This window comes from Elgaria multicarinata, chromosome 2, assembly GCF_023053635.1.
Source record: "Elgaria multicarinata webbii isolate HBS135686 ecotype San Diego chromosome 2, rElgMul1.1.pri, whole genome shotgun sequence".
NCBI classification, from domain to species: domain Eukaryota; kingdom Metazoa; phylum Chordata; class Lepidosauria; order Squamata; family Anguidae; genus Elgaria; species Elgaria multicarinata.
This window is the reverse complement of record NC_086172.1, coordinates 90,483,241-90,506,593: the sequence shown is the minus strand read 5'-3', so window position 1 is coordinate 90,506,593 and position 23,353 is coordinate 90,483,241. Positions and strand designations below refer to the sequence as shown.

At 43.4% G+C, this 23,353-nt stretch overlaps 1 protein-coding gene and 1 long non-coding RNA gene across 3 annotated transcripts in view; both read right to left on the bottom strand.

Moving 5' to 3' along the window:
* Positions 1-17,560, bottom strand: part of TSPAN32 (tetraspanin 32) — a 49,343-nt gene extending 31,783 nt beyond the window's left edge. For both annotated transcript variants that reach the window (XM_063118751.1, XM_063118752.1), the window contains exons 1-4: positions 17,482-17,560; positions 16,148-16,265; positions 14,452-14,549; positions 6,345-6,419 (exon numbers count right to left, since the gene is read on the bottom strand). In XM_063118751.1, the coding sequence (XP_062974821.1) occupies positions 6,345-6,419; positions 14,452-14,549; positions 16,148-16,265; positions 17,482-17,547 (357 nt within the window). In that variant the 5' untranslated portion in view covers positions 17,548-17,560. The remainder of the gene's footprint in view (positions 1-6,344; positions 6,420-14,451; positions 14,550-16,147; positions 16,266-17,481) is intronic.
* The window catches only part of LOC134392656 (uncharacterized), a 284,868-nt gene that overhangs the window by 122,973 nt on the left and 138,542 nt on the right, over positions 1-23,353 (bottom strand). The window lies entirely within an intron of this gene.

Below are 23,353 nucleotides of genomic sequence, written 5' to 3'. Positions count from 1 at the left end.
TCTCCTGCACTGGAAGGCCATAGAGCCTTCCAAAGAGAGTAAAACGGTGGAGCAATGCCTCTCATGAGTTGAAGTGAATGCTCACTTTTCAGTGGTGGAGCAATGCCTGTTCTGAGTCGAAGTGAGCGTTTTACTTCTTCTCGGAGCTGTGGCTGTCAGTGTCTTGAACTGGCAGCTACTTCCCCCTCCCCCGGGCACGTCCCCCTATTGCTGGTAAAAGACAGATATAGCCTTTTAAAAAAAGTTCTTCTTGTTATTTATTGAGCAACACTGCTGCTTTTAATTCCACCCCTCCTTTGTTTATTGATTGATTTATTCCATTTTATATGCATTACTGGCTTATCCTTGGCTCACTTCCTTATGCCCCCAGAAATGCCAGCTGCATGCCTGCCTGCCTTCCCTCCCTCCTCCCCTGCCCACCTCACAGGGATGTTGTGTGTGGGGTGCCCGATTTTCAAAAATTCGCCAAAAATCAGGGGATGATGGGATTGCTTTGAAACTTGGCATGCGTGTGTATATCTCCATGAGGTGTCATGGTGCCAAACATGAGGTTTCTAACTTGAACAGAAAAAAAGTTGTATAATTTTTTAGCTTTCAATGCAAGCCTATGGGGGGGGAAACGGAGCTCCGGATCCGGATCCGGAGCTCCGGGGGGAGCGGAGCGGAAGTGGGCGGAGCGGGGGCGGGGCGGAGCGGCCCGATCCGGAAAATGGCGGATCTGCAAGTGAAGCGGAGCGGGGGGTCCGTGCACACCCCTAGTTACCAGACCTCAGGACTACCCCCTAGACCTCCATCTTAACAGAATTCAGGATTCTATTAGCTCTCCTTGAGGCACTGATCCAGTGACTGCACAGCTTCCCCTGATTCAGATGACATGGAAAGAGAGAGCTGGGTGTCGTCAGCATTCTGCTGGCACCTCACCCAAATCTCCTGAGACACTTTCTGGGAACTACAGTACAATTGGAACCACAGCACAATTTCTATAGAGTCACACAGAAGTCCCCCCCCCCCAATGCCACTTTCTGAAACCCATCTAGCAGGTAGGAATGGAACTACCATATCACCGGGCCCTTCACTGTGCCCACAAGGTTGAACCAATAGGACACCCTGATAAATAGTAACAAAAACTACTTAAAGAGGCAACAAAGGTATGCACTCTGATGGATGACCACTTGAAACTGATTCTGGGTCTGTGGCAGTGGATTAGGGCTATCAGCATATTGATAAGACTATGTTTCTAAGCTCTGGATGGTCTCTCCCAGAGGCATCGTATATTAGATAACATACAATTGCACACAACCATGAAACCAGCTGCCTTGGAAAGTGATGGACTCTCCCTCATTAAAGCTTTTTTAAGTAGAGGCTGAACAGCCACCTGTCAGGAATGCTATCACAGTGGATTTCCAACACTGGCTGAGAAAGGACTAGATGACCTTTGATGCCCCTTCTGACTGGATATGCAATGTTTTTCTGCACACACAGCCTGTATTTATAAAGTCTTCTCATTCAATTTTACAATTAAAAGCCAATTCTCAGTTATTTGCAAATGTGTGTAATGACAGCTGCTAAGCAGAGCTTTGTGGGATCTTGTCTTCTGTTATTAACACATGAACATATTCTCTTTGCACCTTGTATTTTTATCCTGATAATGCTTGCAAACCGCACCACCGACTGCTGCTTTATCTTTGAGGCCCAGCTTGCTCCTCAACGGCAAACAAGATGCACAGTTAATAATACTGGAACTGCTGTGTTTTAGGCTGCTGGTTGTTGCGAAGATGAATTGATCAAGTGATAGAGATTCATACCCACCAATTCTGTTTTAGTACCAAACTAGGGAGGTGACTGAGAGTTCTATCTAGCCTTTGAATGACCTAACAGCATAACATATTTCAGTGGCGCTTTGAATCATTTTTACAAAATATGCATTTGAATAATCATTTTATAGTCCCCTTTGCTAAAAAAAAAAAAAAAAGTGTGAAATAAGAATATTATTTTTCAATCCTTAAAATAAACCCTGCAACTAGCAGGGTTTTGATTGGTAACAGAGACAATAGCAAAGCTAAGGGGGATATCTCCCACACTAGAGGCATTCAAGAGGCAGCTGGACAACCATCTGTCGGGGATGCTTTAGGGTGGATTCCTGCATTGAGCAGGGGGTTGGACTCGATGGCCTTGTAGGCCCCTTCCAACTCTGCTATTCTATGATTCTATGATTCTATGATATTGTCTTTGTGCAAGTTTTAAATTTCTTTCACTGACACCTTGGCTCTACGTATTTACTTGGAAGCAGGGAGATTCTCTATCAAGTAACGATCCTTTAGGATTGCAGTCTACCAAAAAACTAGCTGCCACTGGATATTTGCCTGGGCTATGAGATCAGAGTGCCTGTGTGCAGAGGACAGAGCTGGCAACACTTTTGTCCAAGGAGGCAATTTCCTTGTAACCTGAAAGGAAACGCTCATAGACATTTGACTTATAACAACTGATATGAGCATAATTAACCTCTTAAGATCCAGTGCTTTACAATTAATGGATAATTAATGGCCTTTTAATAATGAGCTGCTTTTAATAATGTATTAGTTTTATATGTTTTAATCAGTTATATGTATTTTATGGAGCTTGCATTTGTGTTGTACCCTGCCTTGATCCAGAGGAAGAGGCAGGTAACAAATTATTATTATTATTGTTGTTGTTGTTGTTGTAGCCTTATTATATAAATTAAATCTGTGGCTCTGAAATTCACCTGTGTAAGAGGAGACTTTCTTAAACAGCAACCCTCTCCCAATCTTTCATACTAGTGTATGCATAATGAAGGTTGCTGCCTATGTTTTTGCTTGCCCAAAGACCATTGTGTTTTCTTTTGCCTCTGTCATGATGAGGGCTGGGTGTCATTGGCAACTGGTGAGGCCTACATTACAGGGTTCCACTGTGGATTGGGTCTTTATGGGGTTTGGGACAAGCCAGGGTTCCCAGGAAGGCAGAAATGGGAAGAGGACAGCACCCTGGAATGCTTGGAGTGTTGCTGGGGTTGGAAGACAGCAATGCCTGTTTGTATGTATGTTCCTCCAACAAGCAGAAGATTGTGACTGAACCTTAAGTAGGGTCTTCCTTTAGGCTGACCAGTCCTACCTCCACACTAGGGTGTGCAAAGTGGATCTTCTCTGCCTCGAAATTCGATCTGGAGCCCATCCTACTCTCTCCCCCTCTGCCTTGTTGAATTACCCTCAAAGAACCGTTCAGTATTTGGGTAGCCGGTATTAACAGAAATGCTTACAGCAACCTCATTTTTAAAGATAAAGAGAGAGATAAAACTTAGCACAGTGGTAGCTCTTAAGTAGGGCATTAGCTTTACCAAATTTAAGTCAGATCGGTTCATGCTTTGATTTTTTAGGAATTTTAAAATGGAAATTAGCAAAAATGCTTACATCTGCGTAATTTTTATAGATAAAGAGATGAAACATGGCAAGGTGATAGCTCTTAAGGAGAGCTTTAGCCGTGACAGGTTTGAATCAAACCCATTCATGCCTTGATTTTTTTAGGTTTTTTTTTTTTTTAATAATATTCCCCACTCTAGCCTTCTGCAACCTGGTGCCCTCCAGATCAATTGGACGGAGCCCCACCCCTGCACTCACCTACTGAAATAAAGAGCCTGCCTGTGCCTGACTCAGGTGTAGAAGCTTTCTCACTTACCAGCCAGCCCAGCAGCACTTTCACACTGTGGAAATGTGGATGATTGACTTCTATGACTCCCTCTCCCCCCCTGCCCCCCTGCCCCAGCCAGAATCAGCAGCCAGTTAGTATTTCCCACCTCCCTGAACACTGTGATTAGAGGAGAATGCGATTAGGGACAACGCTGTGGCTATTCCTATTGGTTAGCCACAGAAGTCAATATCAAAGCTACCCCTCACCCCACTCAGATATTCACTTTAGACACACACACCACAAATAGCAACTCTGGAAATAATTCCGGAGACCTTAGAAGCTCCAATTGGGCACGTCTCTGCTCTGGTATTAATCGATGGGTTTGGAAACGGCCAATCTCTGCTTTGGAAGATCGAATGCTCCACGGATGTTCATGGTCACTAGATAATTCCGATGTGGAGAGCACACCCCTACTCCACACTGACTAAGGCATTTTCTTATAAAGGAGCCTGTTCTGTTTAAGTAGCCTCAGGCTGTGACAACATGGAGGTGGCTGTGGCATGCTGGTGTCTTCATGGACAGAGTCCCCAGAGAAGATGGCAATGCGACCTCCTCTGGATGCAGGAGGCAGACTCTTGGGATCTTCCTGGAGAACTGGGTACTGGGGAGGTGGAAGCTTTGTGACACTTTTCTGTACCTGAGTCCTCTCCTTGAACAGTTAACTCATGAACCTCTTCTTCTGAGGATGAGATGCTAGGATCCTCTGAGGATGAGATGCCAGGGTCCTGGTCCATTACACATAGCGGGATACTAGCACAACACGTCTACAGCACCATTTTTAAGGACTTTTGCTCTAATCTTTTTAGCCAGCACTGCTAATAAGGCATACAGTTCAATATATATTCCTCTATTTGTGGAGCTCTGCATATACACAGGCATTGAAATATGGGAACATTTATATACCCCCAATCCAGATATGCAGAAGGCATAGTCTGGAAGCGTAATTCCAGAAATACCTCCATTGGCTCTGAGTGAGTCAGGGAATTCAGATAATTGGAAAAAGATTGCTCACCCTTGTAAAAATTGTAGCACATGCTAAATCCTGTTTGTTGAATGGTTCCAGGAACATTATTAGCATCCTGTGAGTATATCCCAACTCTAACCCTAACCTTAGACTCACTTAAATGAAAGGAAGCCAATGAAAGAAGCATACCTGGCTCTTAACTAGCAAGGGCTTATTCTCTATAGGCTCCCCATTGTTGGTATTGACCAGGATCATACCCAAAATACGTGTAGTTGTATGGTAATACTGCAGGTAAAATAAGGACATTGGGGCCTGAATGAATTGCACAGAGCGTTGTTCATTCTTTCTCGGATCGCTCCAAGTCTTTCAGGTTTAAGACATTCTTCCAACTATGGCCACAGCTAGACCTAAGGTTTATCCTGGGATCATCCAGGGTTCGCCCCTGCCTGAGCACTGGATCCCCTGTGTGTCACCTAGATGAACAGGTTTGACCTCTGGACGATTCAGGGATAAACCTTAGGTCTAGCTACGGCCCAAGACTCCCAATGCTCTCATAAGCCAAAAAAATTAGCTACTCCAAATGCCCTGTAGCCCAGAAAGGGATTTTTCCCTTTGGATATAATTCAGGGCCTTGCTAGACCTAACTTAGAATTCGTGTGGGAGGAGGGGCCAGCCCGTGCTAGAAGTAGCGCGGGCTGTCGCTCCTTTCCACATGTCAGACGCGATGGGGAAAGGAAAGCCCCGTCGCGTCCTCCATTTTGTTTAAGAACTTAAAGGGGCAGGGTGCGCAGGAGCGCACCAGCGACAGAAGGTAGGCTTAACAAAAAAAACACCAAAGGGTTCCATGCTCCCCCCTGCCCCGATTCCCCCCAATGTCTGATGCCCCCCCGCTCGTCCCCCCGCTCGCTCGCTTGCCCCTCGCTTGCCCATCTGCTCACTCGCCCATCTACTTGCCCCCTTGCTCGCCCGTCCGCTCGCCTGTCCGCTTGCCCCCTCGCTCGCCATGTCCACCCCCCAGCTCGCTCGCCCCGCTCGCCATGTCCGATGCCCCCTCCGTGATCTCCCCCCCAGTCCGATGGGCACAGCACGGCTTCTCGCGAGTAAGCGAGCAGCTGGGAAAAGCCATGGAACTAGCTAGACCTTCTGCAGCCCCGGGCTCAGCCCGGGGCTGCGAAAAAACCAGGCCACAAGCAGATCCGGTTATCCCGGATCAAGGGAGGGTTTAGCCCAGCCTGACCCCGGGATCCCCCGGGCTAAACCCTTGTCTAGGAAGGCCCTGAGTCTGTTCCCCAAACTGTGAAGGGCCTGGTTCAGACTACACGCTAAACCATGTTGCTTAACCACAAAAAAGTTAAGGGAATGCATTCCCTTAACCATTTTGTGGTTAAGCAGCATGGTTTAGCATGTTGTCTGAACCAGGCCATAGATTTCACAAATGCATTAGAAATATCTTTCTATTTACTGATCCTATTGTAGGTTCATGCAGACAAAGAAGCAGTGCTTGAAAGAGACTTAAGTGGCTGTCTAGAACTCTTGACATTTACTTCCTGTTTGCATGAATGAGAATTTTGTAATTGGTATGCGTGAAATTGCACAATAATTTTGACAATCAGTGTATGTTGTGGTACTTAACTATCAATCATACAGTACCTTTTCTTGGTGTTTCATTTGTACTTACCGCAGTACTGTTGGTAATCGTCCAATATGTTGCCTGCACTGATGCACAGAACATCACAGCAAAACAAAAGAACCCCTACAGATAAACAGAAGGCACCATTACAATAAATCCTTCTGGGCAGTGCTGTCAGGCATTTGTATTTATATGCAGTGTCATATATGTTTTGTTAAAAATAGGGAGTTGGTGTTTACAGCATCTCTGTTGCATTGAGAGAATGCAAACGACTACTGAGCGGCTGCTAAGCCTCCTGTCAATTATACAAGCCGAGTTCCCTGCTTAACGGGGCGCAATGAATGTTGAGGCGCGCTGGCTGGCAGCAAAAGGAGAAAGGCTGGTGGAGAGTGGTGGCACAGACCCAGCAGCAGCTCCTTCCCAGGAGGGGACTGCTGAGCCAATCAGTGCGATGATGGGGTGGGGCCAAAGAGGCAGACCCAGCAGCGTGAGATCTTTCCGCTGTTCTGCCTGCAGTTCAACCTGAGGCTCTCAAAGGCAGACCTCCCATGTGGCTCCAGGATTGCAGTTGCTGTCTTCCCCACTCACCCACTCCTGGTAGTAAGATGTCTTGCAGTGGCAGAAGTAGTCACCAGTTAATGGGGCTGCGAAGGAATTTTACCTGCACACCGATTGGCGAAGACTGTGCAGGATTTTTGCCTTCCCCATTGCAAGATTAATTCCATTGTAAATAGAATCATAGAATCATAGAATAGCAGAGTTGGAAGGGGCCTACAAGGCCATCGAGTCCAACCCCCTGCTCAATGCAGGAATCCACCCTAAAGCATCCCTGACAGATGGTTGTCCAGCTGCCTCTTGAATGCCTCTAGTGTGGGAGAGCCCACAACCTCCCTAGGTACCTGATTCCACCGTTGCACTGCTCTAACAGTCAGGAAGTTTTTCCTGATGTCCAGCCAGAATCTGGCTTCCTTTAACTTGAGCCCGTTATTCCGTGTCCTGCACTCTGGGAGGATCGAGAAGAGATCCTGGCCCTCCTCTGTGTGACAACCTTTTAAGTATTTGAAGAGTGCTATCATGTCTCCCCTCAGTCTTCTCTTCTCCAGGCTAAACATGCCCAGTTCTTTCAGTCTCTCTTCATAGGGCTTTGTTTCTAGACCTCTGATCATCCTGGTTGCCCTCTTCTGAACACGCTCCAGCTTGTCTGCGTCCTTCTTGAATTGTGGAGCCCAGAACTGGACGCAATACTCTAGATGAGGCCTAACCAGGGCCGAATAGAGAGGAACCAGTACTTCACGTGATTTCGAAGCTATACTTCTATTAATGCAGCCCAAAATAGCATTTGCCTTTCTTGCAGCCATATCGCACTGTTGGCTCATATTCAGCTTGTGATCTACAACAATTCCAAGATCTTTCTCGTTTGTAGTATTGCTGAGCCGTGTCCCCCATCTTGTAACTGTGCATTTGGTTTCTATTCCCTAAATGTAGAACTTGGCATTTATCCCTATTAAATTTCATTCTGTTGTTTTCAGCCCAGCACTCCAGCCTATCAAGATCACTTTGAAGTTTGTTTCTGTCTTCCAGGGTATTAGCTATCCCACCCAATTTGGTGTCATCTGCAAATTTGATCAGCGTTCCCTGCACCTCCTCGTCCAAATCATTAATAAAAATGTTGAAGAGCACTGGGCCCAGGACTGAGCCCTGCGGCACCCCACTCGTTGCCTCTCCCCAGTTTGAGAAGGTTCCATTGATAAGTACTCTTTGAGTCCGATTCTGTAGCCAACTGTGGATCCACCTAATAGTTGTTCCATCTAGCCCACTTTTAGCTAGTTTGTTAATCAGAATGTCATGTGGTACTTTGTCAAAAGCTTTGCTGAAGTCAAGATATATGACATCCACAGCATTCCCACAGTCCACAAGGGAGGTTATGTTGATCTGGACTATCAGAATATTCTGTGTGGATGTGTCATTATATAACATTTGTCACAACTTACGTAGATGTGATAGGCATTGGGCTGGATCCATTGGTGAGGGGGAGCGGGATTGGCCTCCCTGATCCCCGTGGTGAGGATTTCCATAAGGAATCTCGGGGACACAGCACCAAGACCAGACCAACATAGGGGCTGTGAGCTGGCCACATCTGGGGTGGTAGAAAGGGGTTAACACTTGTGGTCCATGCCTTGGTGTGTCCCTGGCCCCTACCATCCACCACCAATGCCCCTGGCATGCGGGCCAGGAAGGGGAATCGGTCAGCAGGCAGGCTGGCTGATTACAAGATCCACACCCTATGCTGCCACCAAGCCTATTCAAGTGAGTCAATAAACTTGTGGCCAATTTATTATCCAGTTATGCCTGTGCGTCTAATTTATTTTTATCCCTTCACCAACTATACTCAATAAGTGCTGCTCACACAAGTAAAATACTGCCTTTATACAAATCTATGGTATGACCACACTTAGAATACTGTGCACAGGTCTGGTAACCACATCTTCTTCTTTTCTTTTTTTTAAAAAAAAAGATATTGTAGAGCTGGAAAAAGTGCATAAAAAGGCAACTAAAATTATCAATAGGCTAGAACATCTCTCCTATGACAGAAGATTACCAGCAGCTGACATTGTTTAGCTTGGAAAAAGGAGGGTAAGGGGAGACATGATAGAGGTGTACACAATTATGTATGCTGTGGAGAATGTGCATAGGGAGACATTTTTCTCCCTCACTCATAATATTAGAACCCAGGGTCATCCCAAGAAGCAGATTGGTGGGAGATACAGGACAGATAAAAGGAAGTACTTCTTCACACAGTGCATACTTAAACTATGGAATTTGCTACCACAAAATGTAGTGATGGACACAAATTTGGACGGCTTTAAAAGGGGGTTGGATAAATTCCTGGCTATGTGCTACCTCCTGTATCAGAGGCAGTAAGCCTATATATACCAGTTGCCGGGGAACATGGGTGAGAGGGTGCTATTGCAACTCATGTCCTGCTTGTGGATTTCTAGTTGACAGCTAGTTGGCCATTGTGTGAACATAGTGCTGGACTAGATGGACCCCTGGTCTGATCCAGCATGGCACTTACATTCTTATATACTTGAGGTTTAAAGCAACTAAATTCCAACATGTACATGAGACATCCCACCAACCTAGCCTCCCAATCAATAGCCTTTCCCATTCCTGATGTATGTTCCATAGAACATTTCTTTCACAATATCTTTTCCCATCACAACAGTCCCGTCTCTTTTTGTCCCCTGAACTTTCCATGCCACTCTTATCATGCATCTTGTCTTTCTCACACACTCAGCTTCACACACATTCCCTCATACACACACCTACCTTTTTCTTGTCCTCATCTTTCTCCTCACTGCTAAGCATAACCCTAACCCTATCCTCCTTTTCTCTCACACATGTGCTGTTCATGATGAAGCTTCTCTGCCCTGGAGACAATATAAGGCTGTTTACCTGATTAGATTAGTCATACATCAAATACTTAGGATGTCCAATCAACTAAAGTATTTCTGGTTAATTTATAATTTGGCTCATAACCAATTAATCACATTTTAATAACTTTGCATATTATCAATACGATATCTCAATATAAATACCTTTTGAAAATATTTCTTAAAGTGTAAAATGTAGAGTTTAATAAACAAGAGCTGATAACCCATTGTGAGGAGAGGCTTTCTTAAATATTTTCTTTTTTGTTCCCTAATATACATACACTAGAACAAAAATAGATGCAAACACAAACACATGCTGCCTTTATCCCCACGGATAGATTGCGGAGGGCAAATTTTAATCAGCTAATGCTTAAGTTACTTAACTTATTGATTACAGCTGACAACTTTACAAATAGCTACATCATCATCATCATTATTATACCAAAGTTCTCTGGGAGGTTTACAAAGATTAAATGTATACTGTTCCCAGGTGCTTCCCTGTCTGTTCTGCACTTTCCCTGAAGATACTATTGTCCAGCTTACTTTCATTTCAATGGAGCTTATGCAAGAGACCAACCCATTGGTTGTGCCTAATAAAATAAAAGCTAAGATTCAATTTGTTGTCTTGTGCTGGGCTTCCTGTAATTGGCCAAGTAGAAGCAGGTGAAAATTTGCTAGGGTGACCAACTGTCAGGATTTTCCCAGGTTTGTCCTGTTTTTTGTTCTATCCTGGGTGTCGGGGGATTTTCTGTAATTTTCAATAATTTATTTATTAATTTATTGCATTTTTATACTGCCCAATAGCCAAAGCTCCCTGGGCGGTTCACAAAAATTTAAACCATTCAAAGTATAAAACAAACAGTATAAAATCATGATATAAAATACAAAAGTATGTCCTGGAATGACACACTTTCCCCTTTAAGACCACCATTAGTGTGGTGGTGGTGGTGGCGGCGGGGGTGGGGAATGATATGCTTTCTGGAGGCCCGTATTGGAACAGTGGTGGGGGAGCCATGTAGGCCGCAATCCTATCTAAGTTGTATGTGGATGAAACGCATTAAAATTAATAGGATCTACCTGTATGTAATTATGAACAAGAATGCAGGCTAACTGTGTTTCGTGTGATCTCCCAGGGAACAGGAGTAATTATTCTGATGTTTGTATACTGTGAATGGGTTGTTTGAACCTTGAGTCTGGGCTTTCTTGAGCTGGTTTGAAATTGTATTATATTGATATTGCAGATGTGAAGGTTATTCTCATGTTTGCATGTGCATAGGATGCATTAATTGATAAACAAAAATGAAATTTTAAAGGCACAGTTACAAACAATTCCAACAAGGAGAAAAGATAGAAGACAACAGAGGAAACCAATGTGGCTCCACAAAAAGCTTATTGATGAACTGAAAACAAAAAGGGATACATATAGGAAGTGGAAGGAAGGCCAGGCTACAAAAGAAGAGTACAGACAAGTGGCGCAGAAGTGCCGAAATGGCGTCAGGAAGGCTAAAGCTGTGAATGAGCTGAGATTAGCGAGGGATGCTAAAAGCAATAAAAAGGCTTTCTTCAGATACGTGAGTAGTAAAAGACAGAGGAAAGAAATGGTGGTTCAACTGCTTAATGAGGATGGCAAATTGATAACAGACGACAAACAAAAGGCTGAAGTGCTCAATTCCTACTTTGCCTCGGTCTTCTCCCAAAAGCGGATCTATGACCCCCCTGGAAAAAGTGAAGCAGAAGTTGAGGGGGCAGGATTGCAGTTTGAGATTGATAAACAAATGGTCAAAGAACACCTAATTTCCTTGAATGAGTTCAAATCCCCAGGGCCCGATGAACTGCATCCAAGAGTAATGAAGGAGCTAGCGGAAGAACTCTCAGAACCTTTGTCTATTATCTTTGCAAAATCATGGAAGACGGGTGAGGTGCCGGACGACTGGAGGAGGGCTAACGTTGTCCCTATCTTCAAAAAGGGCAAAAAGGAGGAACCTGGGAACTACAGACCAGTCAGCCTGACATCCATCCCTGGGAAAATTCTGGAGCAATAAAGAAGTCAATCTGTAAACACCTTGAAATCAATGCAGTGATTACTAGAAGCCAACATGGATTTGTCAGGAACAAATCCTGTCAGACTAATTTGATCTCATTTTTTGATAGGATAACCTCCCTTGTGGACTGTGGGAATGCTGTGGATGTCATATATCTTGACTTCAGCAAAGCTTTTGACAAAGTACCACATGACATTCTGATTAACAAACTAGCTAAAAGTGGGCTAGATGGAACAACTATTAGGTGGATCCACAGTTGGCTACAGAATCGGACTCAAAGAGTACTTATCAATGGAACCTTCTCAAACTGGGGAGAGGCAACGAGTGGGGTGCCGCAGGGCTCAGTCCTGGGCCCAGTGCTCTTCAACATTTTTATTAATGATTTGGACGAGGAGGTGCAGGGAACGCTGATCAAATTTGCAGATGACACCAAATTGGGTGGGATAGCTAATACCCTGGAAGACAGAAACAAACTTCAAAGTGATCTTGATAGGCTGGAGTGCTGGGCTGAAAACAACAGAATGAAATTTAATAGGGATAAATGCCAAGTTCTACATTTAGGGAATAGAAACCAAATGCACAGTTACAAGATGGGGGACACTTGGCTCAGCAATACTACAAATGAGAAAGATCTTGGAATTGTTGTAGATCACAAGCTGAATATGAGCCAACAGTGCGATATGGCTGCAAGAAAGGCAAATGCTATTTTGGGCTGCATTAATAGAAGTATAGCTTCCAAATCACGTGAGGTACTGGTTCCTCTCTATTCGGCCCTGGTTAGGCCTCATCTAGAGTATTGCGTCCAGTTCTGGGCTCCACAATTCAAGAAGGATGCAGACAAGCTGGAGCGTGTTCAGAAGAGGGCAACGAGGATGATCAGAGGTCTAGAAACAAAGCCCTATGAAGAGAGACTGAAAGAACTGGGCCTGTTTAGCCTGGAGAAGAGAAGATTGAGGGGAGACATGATAGCACTCTTCAAATACTTAAAAGGTTGTCACACAGAGGAGGGCCAGGATCTCTTCTCGATTCTCCCAGAGTGCAGGACACGGAATAACGGGCTCAAGTTAAAGGAAGCCAGATTCCGGCTGGACATCAGGAAAAACTTCCTGACTGTTAGAGCAGTGCGACAGTGGAATCAGCTACCTAGGGAGGTTGTGGGCTCTCCCACACTAGAGGCATTCAAGAGGCAGCTGGACAACCATCTGTCAGGGATGCTTTAGGGTGGATTCCTGCATTGAGCAGGGGGTTGGACTCGATGGCCTTGTAGGCCCCTTCCAACTCTGCTATTCTATGAATGCGGCTAGTGCAATTCCAAGCTTGTTTTCAGATGCTTCATCTGTCTGGCTGCAGTTCATACCCATGTGTTACACATTAGAATCAGAATAGAAGAGTTTGAAAGGGCCTACAAGGCCATCGAGTCCAACCCCCTGCTCAATAAGGAATCCACCTTAAAGCATCCCTGACAGATGGTTCTCCAGCTGCCTCTTGAAGCCCTGTAGTGTGGGAGAGCCCACAACCTCCCTGTGTCATTGGTTCCATTGTTGTACTGCTCTAACAGCCAGGAGGTTTTTCCTGATGCCCAGCCAGAATCTGGCTTCCTGGAACTTGAGTCCATTATTCCATGTCCTGCGCTCTGAGATGATCAGGAAGAGATCCTGGCCCTCCTCTGTGTGACAAACTTTCAAGTATTTATTTTATACATAATGGCAAACACCATTCAGTGCTGAAGAAGCATCTGACTGGCCTGGGTTTTTTGTTTTTGTTTTTAGGAATTATGCGTCCTCTAGCGGTGGAACAGTGAATATCTTGTACAACAATATGAGTGTTGGAAATGCAATACACATAGCTGCAGCTTGTGCAAAATGCCACAACTAGGCTGCCGAGTGGGACAGCTTACTGAGAACATTTTACACCAGTGCTGAAAGACTTGCACTGGCTGCCAATAAGCTACCAAGTAACTTCAAGGTGCTTATCAAGGTGCTTGTACTGATGTATAAAGCCCTACATTTAACCCCACATCCTGCTTCCTGTTCTTTAACCAGTATGTCCATAAGAGGACATACATGTTTGGTGAGGGACTTTGTCAAAAGCTTTTTTAACATCCAAGTACACAATTTTTACCAGATCACCCCATCCATATACTTGCTGACACTTTCAAAGAACTCTAAAATAAAAGTCAACTGTTCTTCAGCAAGAGTTTCCCTTCTACGTGCTTGATTATTTTGTCATTAAAAAAATGCTTTCCAGCAATTTACGCAGGACAGATGTTGAGCTTACTGGCGTATAATCTCCTGGATCCAACCCACTTTTTTTTTTAAGAACTGGTGTTACATTGCTGCTTTCCAGTCCTCTCGTCTTGGAGATTTGTTAATTTTTAATTTGTCAGTAAGGCCTAGAACTTCCATCTCTTGTCATCACTCAGCCTGTCAGGCTCCTTTCCTGAAAAAGTCAGTTCACACATGGGTATCTGCCCTACAATATCCACAGTGAAGACTGAAACAAAAGCATACATTATGTTTCATTCAAAAAAATATGTAATAGTATTCCCCCAAGGCTGGGTAGCACTGACAAACTGCAACAAGCTAAGATCCCTTTTTTTTAGATGGTTAAACCTATTGCAAAGCTCTGATCTTGACAGTTTGGCAATCCCCAGTTTGGACAGATGTTATGCCTACTTACCGCTGCCATGGCACTCTCCAGTTCTCTCAGTGTCCCAACGATACCCAGCAGGGCAGCAATGATCAGAACGACGCTCAGACATATCCCAATGTAGAAAACTGAGGAATGGAGATAATATACAAATAAGAATACAAAGCTCTGCTACTTTAGGAAGCTCTCCGCTCAGTGATGATTATCCTGTTGTAACTAGTATCCTTTCCAAAGATGGAAAAACATTATACTAAGACTTTCCTTGAGCCTCAACATTGTAAGCAAAACTGTTTTGCAGACAGTACCTTTTGCTTCTCTGCATCATTTTCTAATTTCCAAGATAATTCCCCTAAGAGATGAATTCCTGCAGTTTTCTCTCCTTTTTTTAATGCCCTAACTTTGTGTCTGAGAAAGGACACTCCATGCCTCTTACAAGAATCTTATGTGAGACAGGGAGGCCAAGTGCTCTCTATCAACTAAATCAGGGGTGCTCCCACTTCTCAGGCCTAATCCATTTTGCTGGGCTCCCTAATATGGCATGTAGAGCCTCCTGGGGATTCTCCAGGGGATGGAGATAGGAGATAAGAGTGATGATGCAGGTGGCGGCAGCTAGGTCACTGCATGGCACCCACAGTTTCCATGAGTACTCTAAGCACTGTTCAAAGCTGCTTTTCCCAATGCTACTGAGTCCCTTTCTCCATGTTGAGGCACGGAACTCCATTATCAGCACAATGCTAAATTGGGTGGGGAGCAGAGCAGTGGGTGTGGTGATGCCCCCTGATGTCATCCGGCCCATGGAGAGCTATCTTTCAAAGAAGAGAAGGAAAATTAGTGTCACCATACTGGTCTTGAAGAGGAGATCTGTAAGCACCAATGATTGCATAGGATATGTGGGAAGATAAACTACATCTCCTATGTCTTTCCCAATTCTCTTTGCAGTTCCTAAGTCTTATCTCTCACTACATATGGTTTCCTCCCACTTAGTGCCCTTAGGCTATCAAAGTTGGTCAACTGATTGTTGATTAAATAATATTAGCTGGGCTTTTAACGATTAAACTTAAATCTCTTTGCATATTATCAGCATTTCAATATAGGCACCCTTTAAAGATATTACACATTGCAAAACCACCACTCATTGTTAGAAGGAAAGGCCATGTTTAATATTTTCTTTTCACATTCCCTGTTACAATAACACATCAGTAACAAAATAGCAGGGGGGTGGGAATAAGAAAGTGTGCCCTTAAATTTCAACACCAATTAAAATTTTACCTCAAGGGTTAAAATTGGCCTCACCGATTACTCAAACAAAGCATTCGTTGATCAATCTATGATTAAACTGATGTCATTTTTAACTAGAAAAACAACAACAACCACCATCCAGGATTAAATCCAACGTGGTGACAGGATTTCCCTTTGCTCTCCTACCTCTTGCAGCCCCTCTTGTGCCTCAAAACCTATTCTGCGGGGAAATCTGTTCTGCCAGAGGTTTTCTGTTGGTGGACAGAGAGCACTGGACACAACCCACAGTATACAGAATTTCTTCCATATCATGGAAGGCTAGGAATTCAAGCCATAAGATTACAACTATTTAAAATAATAAAGGAAATAAGATGCAGAATACATTCTTGTCTCAGCAGCTAAACAGGTTAGCTTCCCTTTTTCACTGTAAAGCTAAAATAGTGAACCTTGAGTAGTGTTTCTATTTCCCAGAATCCCTTATACTTACTTGCACTGTGAAAAGTTCTGTAGAAGGAGTTTGATTCCAAAGAGACATCATTTATTACAGTGAAGTGCTTCCCATAGTAGGTGACAAGGGTCAAAATGCTTACTGAGAGCCCAAGCAGCTGAAAAGAGAGCAGAAAGAAAAACTGAAGGGAAGGCCTGCAAAACATGTACATTAATTTATTTGATTTGATTTGCATCCTGCCTTCCTACCAAAAAAATGGCATTCAAACTGGACTTGCAGGTATTACTAAGATTGATGAATGAATCATGGTTATGTGTTCAGTACAGTTTTTATACTTTAGCCATTGGCCATTATAACACTCCAAGAAAACAGAATTGCCAACTTGCAGAAATCTAAACATCTAAAATCAATCCATATATTAAGACTTTAAAAGCCAACATCGCACAGCAAAATTCAACACCTATAATACACTCAGTTACATTCTTCTCAATAAAATCTACTGATTATTTGACTAGGGCTAATGCCGTTTTTAAAATATGCTGGCATTACCTGCTATCGTACGGTCATTATTAAAAAGCAAACACCAAAACCATATCCACTGAAGGTCAGAGCAGTTAGCACTTTTCTTTAAAACGTCAGCAATATATGTTTTTCTGCTTATGACCTGAGACATTGAACCATCAAATAAATAGTGAGGAAGATTCTCTATTATCATGACATTGCACAAACAATGCCAGATTCCAGTTTCCTGGCTTCGAGGAGTTTGGATCCATTTATTTTATGGCTGTTTAATCCAGCAGGTTATTTTTTGATGATATATATATGGGCCAGGTAAGAGGGCCAGGTTTTCAAGAAGTGCTTTCCATTCACAATTAATCCCTTTAGGGAAAAGTTTTGTTTTGCAGAAACTATTCCAAACAATCATCCAAAGTTACCTACCCAGACATCTATCAGAAAGTATAGTTCAGAAATGACAGAAATGACATTTTTTTTTTTAAAAAAAAAAACATCTTTAACTATATATTATTCTCATTAAAATAACATGAATAATGAAACTTGCTATTTAAGGCTGCAGCGTCTGCTGATGTTAAATTTCTCAAGAGCATTTCTTACGACTTTTAGACTGACAAGTGGCCAAAAAAAAACCAAAAAACCCCCCCCCACACACAAGAAAAGGCAGTGCTGTGCAAAAGTGATAAGACCGTCAGACCCACTGGCAAGCCTTGCTGTTTAGGAAGACACACTCGGCATATACTTCTTTAAAAGTCAGTTCAGTTAATAGTTTGGTTAATGAAATTAAACTACCACCTCTGTTCAATTTGCAATAATCTGTTCAGTCAGCACAATTTCTGCAAAGCTCCCTGCTCCATTACCATAACGAAGAGGCTGGCTGCCAGCAGCTGACACTTCATCGCTCGGACCCAACATCGCTGCCTCATGCCTTCGTCTTCTTACTGGCAATCATTCTGCTGCAGATGTTGCTAAACAGCGTTTGGAAAGATGGGTTGGCTTACAGGAGGGGCTTGCGTCACTGCATCTTGAGAAATGTAGTCCTGCTTATTACTTCATACACTTTCTCATGATTGTACTAAGACTTTCCATTCATGTTTTTTTTTCTAGGACATTGACTTTAATAGCTCAGAAAATCACAAAAAGGTTTTTCACATGTCCTTAGAGCAATACCTTTACGCAGATACCCGTAATTGTCAATGCTTGGGGGCACTATATGCATTGGCAGGATGAAAGCCCTCTGGAGCTGGTGGGTCAGGAACCTGCAGCCGTCTGCCTAATTTCAAAAGTCCCTTGCAAGCGATCAGTTCAGACCTCTTGCAGGAGGGATCTGTTCCTCTCCCAGCAGCCTCCTGAGCATCATGAGCAATGGAGCGAAGTGGACAGACTCAGGACCTAGTAAGAGGACAAGAAGTGCTAGGGCAGGAAGTCTGTGAGGGGGCTTTTTTACTTATGGCAGCTTGTCAAGAGCTGAGTGATTGAGCCTACCTACAACTGAATAAAGACCTTTCCTCTAATCTAAGGCCTGCAAGTGCTTTATGTTAATGAAACATACCAGGTGGAGAGGGAGAGGGAGAGAAGAGGGTCACAGAAACTGAGAAAATGAGGTGGCCCCACTCACTATTGGCTTTGGCTCACTCACAGCAAGCTTCAGCCCTGTCCACCACTGTCATGCGGATAGATTACGCTGAAGGGAATGCACCCCCCAACAGAAAAAAGGTTCCCCACCTCTGCTCTGGAGGAAGAATGTTGTTATGATAGGCATAGAACAAAGTGGTGCAGTCAGCAGAGTCTGACACTAATCTCAGGGCCACTGCTGGAAAGTCAGTCCACAGAAAAAGCCAGACTGATGGAGAGGAAGGATAATCTGAATATTGGGTTCAGAAGCAGGGAACATGGGAAGAAGTGGAGGCAGGAGACCTTAAGGGTCGAACTGGCAGGCAGAGGCAGGTTTATTAGAGTGCGCTAGAGTGGAGTGGGGGGCCCTGACAAAGGTAACTTCAGAGGTCCTCCTTAGCCCGGAAGAGGTAGCTTGTGGCCGTAGCTAGACCTAAGGTTTATCCCAGGATCATCCTGGGTTCGTCCCTGCCTGAGTGCTGGATGCCCTGTGTAGCACTTAGATGAACAGGTTTGACCCCAGGACAATCCTGGGATAAACCTTAGGTCTAGCTACGGCCTGTGATTTGTAAGAATTTTCTAATACTGCCTCTGAAATTCTTGGGGGTTCTATGTAAAGGGAAAGTGCTGCTGCTGCTGGCACAGTGGATCTTCTTGGGCTTGGGCCAATGTCTGACCTTGCCACCACCCTTTGGATCTGGCACTGAGCCAGCAAAGCAAAAATAAGAGACCAGAGGAGAGGGTAAGGAGACATTTCGTTCACAGAAGAGCCAGGATTTCAGCTGGAAGCAGTTCTCATCAGCCAGGGTCATGAATGATCTACACTGGTGATCAGTCAATTGGATGATCAGTGGAACGGAGGGCATCTTGTCAGAAAACAAGGTCTATGACCTATGTAACATGTGAGACTGCAGAAAACAGCAACTAGAATGATTAAGGGGCTGGAGCCTCACCCCTACGAGGGAAGGCTACAACAGCTGGGATTGTTTAGCTTGGAAAAATAGAGGCTAAGGGGAGGCATGATAGAGGTGTACAAAATTATACATGGCGTGCAGAATGTGGATAGGGAGACACTTTTCTCCTTCTCTCAAAATACTAGAACCCAGAGTCATCCCATGAAGCTGATTGGTGGGAGATTTAGGACAGATAAAAGGAAGTACTTCTTCACACAGTGCATAGTTAAATTATGGAATTCATAATTCATAAATTCATAGTGATGGGCAGCAATTTGGATGTCTTTGAAAAGGAATTGGACCAATTCCTGGAGGAGAAGGCTATCAATGGTTACTAGCCCTAATGGTTAAGTGCAACCTCCAGTATCAGAGGTAGTAAGCCTGTATACACTAGTTGTTGGGGAACATGGGTGGGAGGGTGCTGTTGCACTCATGTCCTGCTTTGTTGGTCTCTGGTTGACAGCTGGTTGGCCACTGTGAACAGAGTGCTGGACTAGATGGACCCTCAGTCTGATCCAGCAGGGCTCTTCTTATGTTCTTATGGGAGTAGCTCTCAGTAGCAGCTGCCTCTGCTGAGGACAGCAAAGATCCTGGATTAATACTGGCTAATTCTAACATATCATCACAGTCAATACAATATTTCATGATAAATAGAACAATGATGACTATGGAGAAACAAGAAAAATATGCCAAAAGCAGCAAACAAAGCCAAATTGCACAATAACAGGCCTCAAGTATACAAAACCAATATTTCACAACCTTGTACCCTGCAACTTTGTTTCATTATATTATTGTATTTTATGTTTTTTAAGCTTTGTCTTGTAAACTGTCCAGGGAGCTTTGGTTAATGGGTAGTATAGAAATGTAATAAAGAAATAATAAGTAATTTTTGCAAGATATGAATGAATCTTAATCACAGCAATGTCCCAAATCAAGGGTATGAGATTTAATGGAAAAGTACTCTCTCACACAGATGAAGAGGAAACTGCCAGTGTATGAGGTAAATATGTACAAAAGATTGTGTGCAAGGCAGAGGTGGTGGTCTGAGCCCTAACACACACTAAACAACTCCTTTGAACCCAACAGAAACTTATTTTACAGCCACCCCAGCTGCCGGTAAGAAAATGTGTTAATTTTTATTTTAAAAAAGTAAGTAGTAGTGGTAGGAAAACTTGGAAGGCAAGCACAGATAGTGCACAGGACAGAATGAGACAAGGTGTTTCTTCAAATGAGCAGTTTATAGCACACTCATGACTGGCCACTCACGGATATTTGTGGGTCATTCTGATGATGAGTCATTCTGATGACGTCAGCCTCCTGTGTGTCTCTCACTCCATTTTCTAGTTTTAGCATACAAAAAATAAACCTCAGAAAACCCAACTCTTTTGGGATATATTGATATTTTGATTTTTCTGCTGTGTGCAGGCAAAGTTGCACTATAAAATTCCCACTAGAGGGCACTGTCTCATTCAACTACATTGAGCTGTACAAGCCATGTGGACGCTGCTCTCTTCCATGTGTAATTACAATCCGTTGCAAAACCAGAAGAGAGGCAGGAAGCAGAGCCACAGTAAGGGAACACAATTTCCCCCAATCTGAAGGTGCTCAAAGACATTTTGTTAGCTGCCAAATGGCCATGACTTGGCCAGGACATTTTGCTGCCTGAGGTGAAATACAAGATGTCCCTCCCTCCATTCCATGTACCCATGTACAGAGCTGGACTGGAAGTTGAATCTACTTCAATACTGCAGTACCTATACCTGTGGGCATCAATACAACCCCAGACACCTTTCTTGGTGTCCACCATGGGTTCCTCCTCCTCCTCCTCCTTTTTTTTTTGTTTTTTCAATTAACACATTTTCTTTCTGGCAGCTGGTATCACTGTTTAATAGCTTTCTGTTGGTACTGAAAATTGTCAAAGAAGTTGTTTAGTGTGTTGGGGCTCAGATTCCACCTCTGCCTTGTTCTCAGTCTTTTGGGCAGGTTACCAGTCCTTTGTCTTGCCTCTCATAGTTTTGTGTGCACACGACACACAGGAACCATTTTACATTCATGCCCAGGAGAGCTTCTCAAATTGCCAAATATGTTCACTGACCAAAAAGGTTGTCTACTCCTGGCCTACAGGATAACACCCCCCATCAAACCTGAGAGTAGTAAGCTATTTTAAGGGGTGCAGGACAGGCTGTGTAGCACATGCAGGGTTGTCCTTCAACAGAGAGGAACTGCCGGGGGAATCAGGCCTAATCTACAGCAAGCAGGATATTGCACTATGAAAGCAATATATAAAAGGCAGGAGCCACACCAAGCAGGATATAGTACTATGAAAGCAGTATATGGTATGTGTCAATGGGCCCATACCATACCTCTATAAAGCAGTATTGTGGCTCCTGCCTTTTATATACTGCTTTCATAGTGCAATATTCTGCTTGGTGTAGATTAGGCCTCAGAAAGAACTGGGGATTTGCCACCCAGCATTAACCATCTGAAGCAGTCATCTCACTCTACCTAAGTGCTGTCCTTGCAAATGGCTTTTACGGGCAATGAGAGTATGCACGCTTAAAGATTCCTTCTGATATTGCTAATGTGGCACATCAGCAGTATGCAATGCTGTCATTTTGCTATAATACAGCCAGATGGTGCTGTTTCATTGAACATATAGAGCACTGCCGAGAAATGAAGTTTTCAATTCAAATAATGTGTCCGCTGTCTAAAAGAGCCTCTCATAACTCCGTAAAAAAAAAGAACCCAAAGAAGAAAGCCCTGGTAAGGATGTAGGATTTCAGTCTCGAGTGCTTATCCTCATTGTAGCAAGGCAATTTCTGTCCAGGAACAGTCATAGCTGGTGAATTAGCCAAAGCTGGAATAGAAGCAACTCTGTTCCACTGCAGCTACTTGGGTCTCCAGTGACAAGGTAGGATCAAGGAGTACCCCCCGCCCCCCAGACTACCCACTTGCTCATTCAGGGAATCTGGAACCCTATCCAGAGCAGCATAAACGTCTCATTCCAAGACCTGCCATTCCACACTGCCTCCATCATGTTGGGATTCCACTTCAGTTTACTGCCCCTCACCCAACCTGCCACGCAAAGCAAACTTTGATGACAAACATCACACAACTGCAGTTTGACCCTTATGGACAGTTGTAATCAATGGCAACTTCCTCTATCATCCAGGGTTATTTCCTTTTAATACACTTTAAAAGAGAAATAATTTAGGTCAGGTTTAATGTCTGGTTGGCTGCCGTAATTGCTTGAGAGGAAACACTGTAGTAAACAAATGCAATTAATGTCAAGATTTTAAAATGTGAAAGCAAATATTTTTAAGATGTTTAAGTTTTATTTCTACACTTAAAAATACCCTTTCTATGTGGTGGGCAGGAACAGTAATATTAAAGAGTCTCATCATCCATATGCTAAACTGATTTGGATAACAATCTTGATTGAGATGGAAAAATATTATTTCTTTCTTCCTTTCTTTTGCAGATAGAACATCTTTCTGTAACTTAAACCAGATAATAAAAGATGTACATTCACTTTGTCCACTAGAGGACCTCAGAGACTAAAACAAGCATTTTACTTCAGTCCAATTGCATTAGTAGTTCTTCAAATAGCAAAGTGTATCTGCATATAATAGAAAAATGTGAAATCTGTCATTCTGTGATGAATTAGTCCTCGCATTATTTATGCTGGGAATAACAAGCTTTTCAAACTTTGGGTTTCTGTACTGTCACTATTTGTGACAAAGAGGGAATGTCAGCAGTTGCAGCTTCTCATGGCATTGTGTTGCAGTGGTCCTAACAGCCTCACCATCCAAAATATTTAGAACCATAAAAGATTGGAATGGACAAATCTGTTAATTTTCCCATCCATGTTTTCTTTGCATGTTTTTACCCATAATTCTGTTCCTTTCCATATTAAAGTGTGCATTTCTTTTTTAAAAAAATCTCACTATGTATTTTAATCATTATTTTAATGTGCATTTCCCTCAAAAATATTTAAATGTATATTTTCTCTGAAAATATGTATTTAATATTACAATATATTAACAAATTTATCGTAATATTTTCTCAGGATTGGACCATGGGCAAATGGCTGATGGTGAGCCAGGAGCCAGAGGCTGAGGGATGAGTTAGTTCGATCCAAAGGGAGAGGCGGGTAAGAAATAAA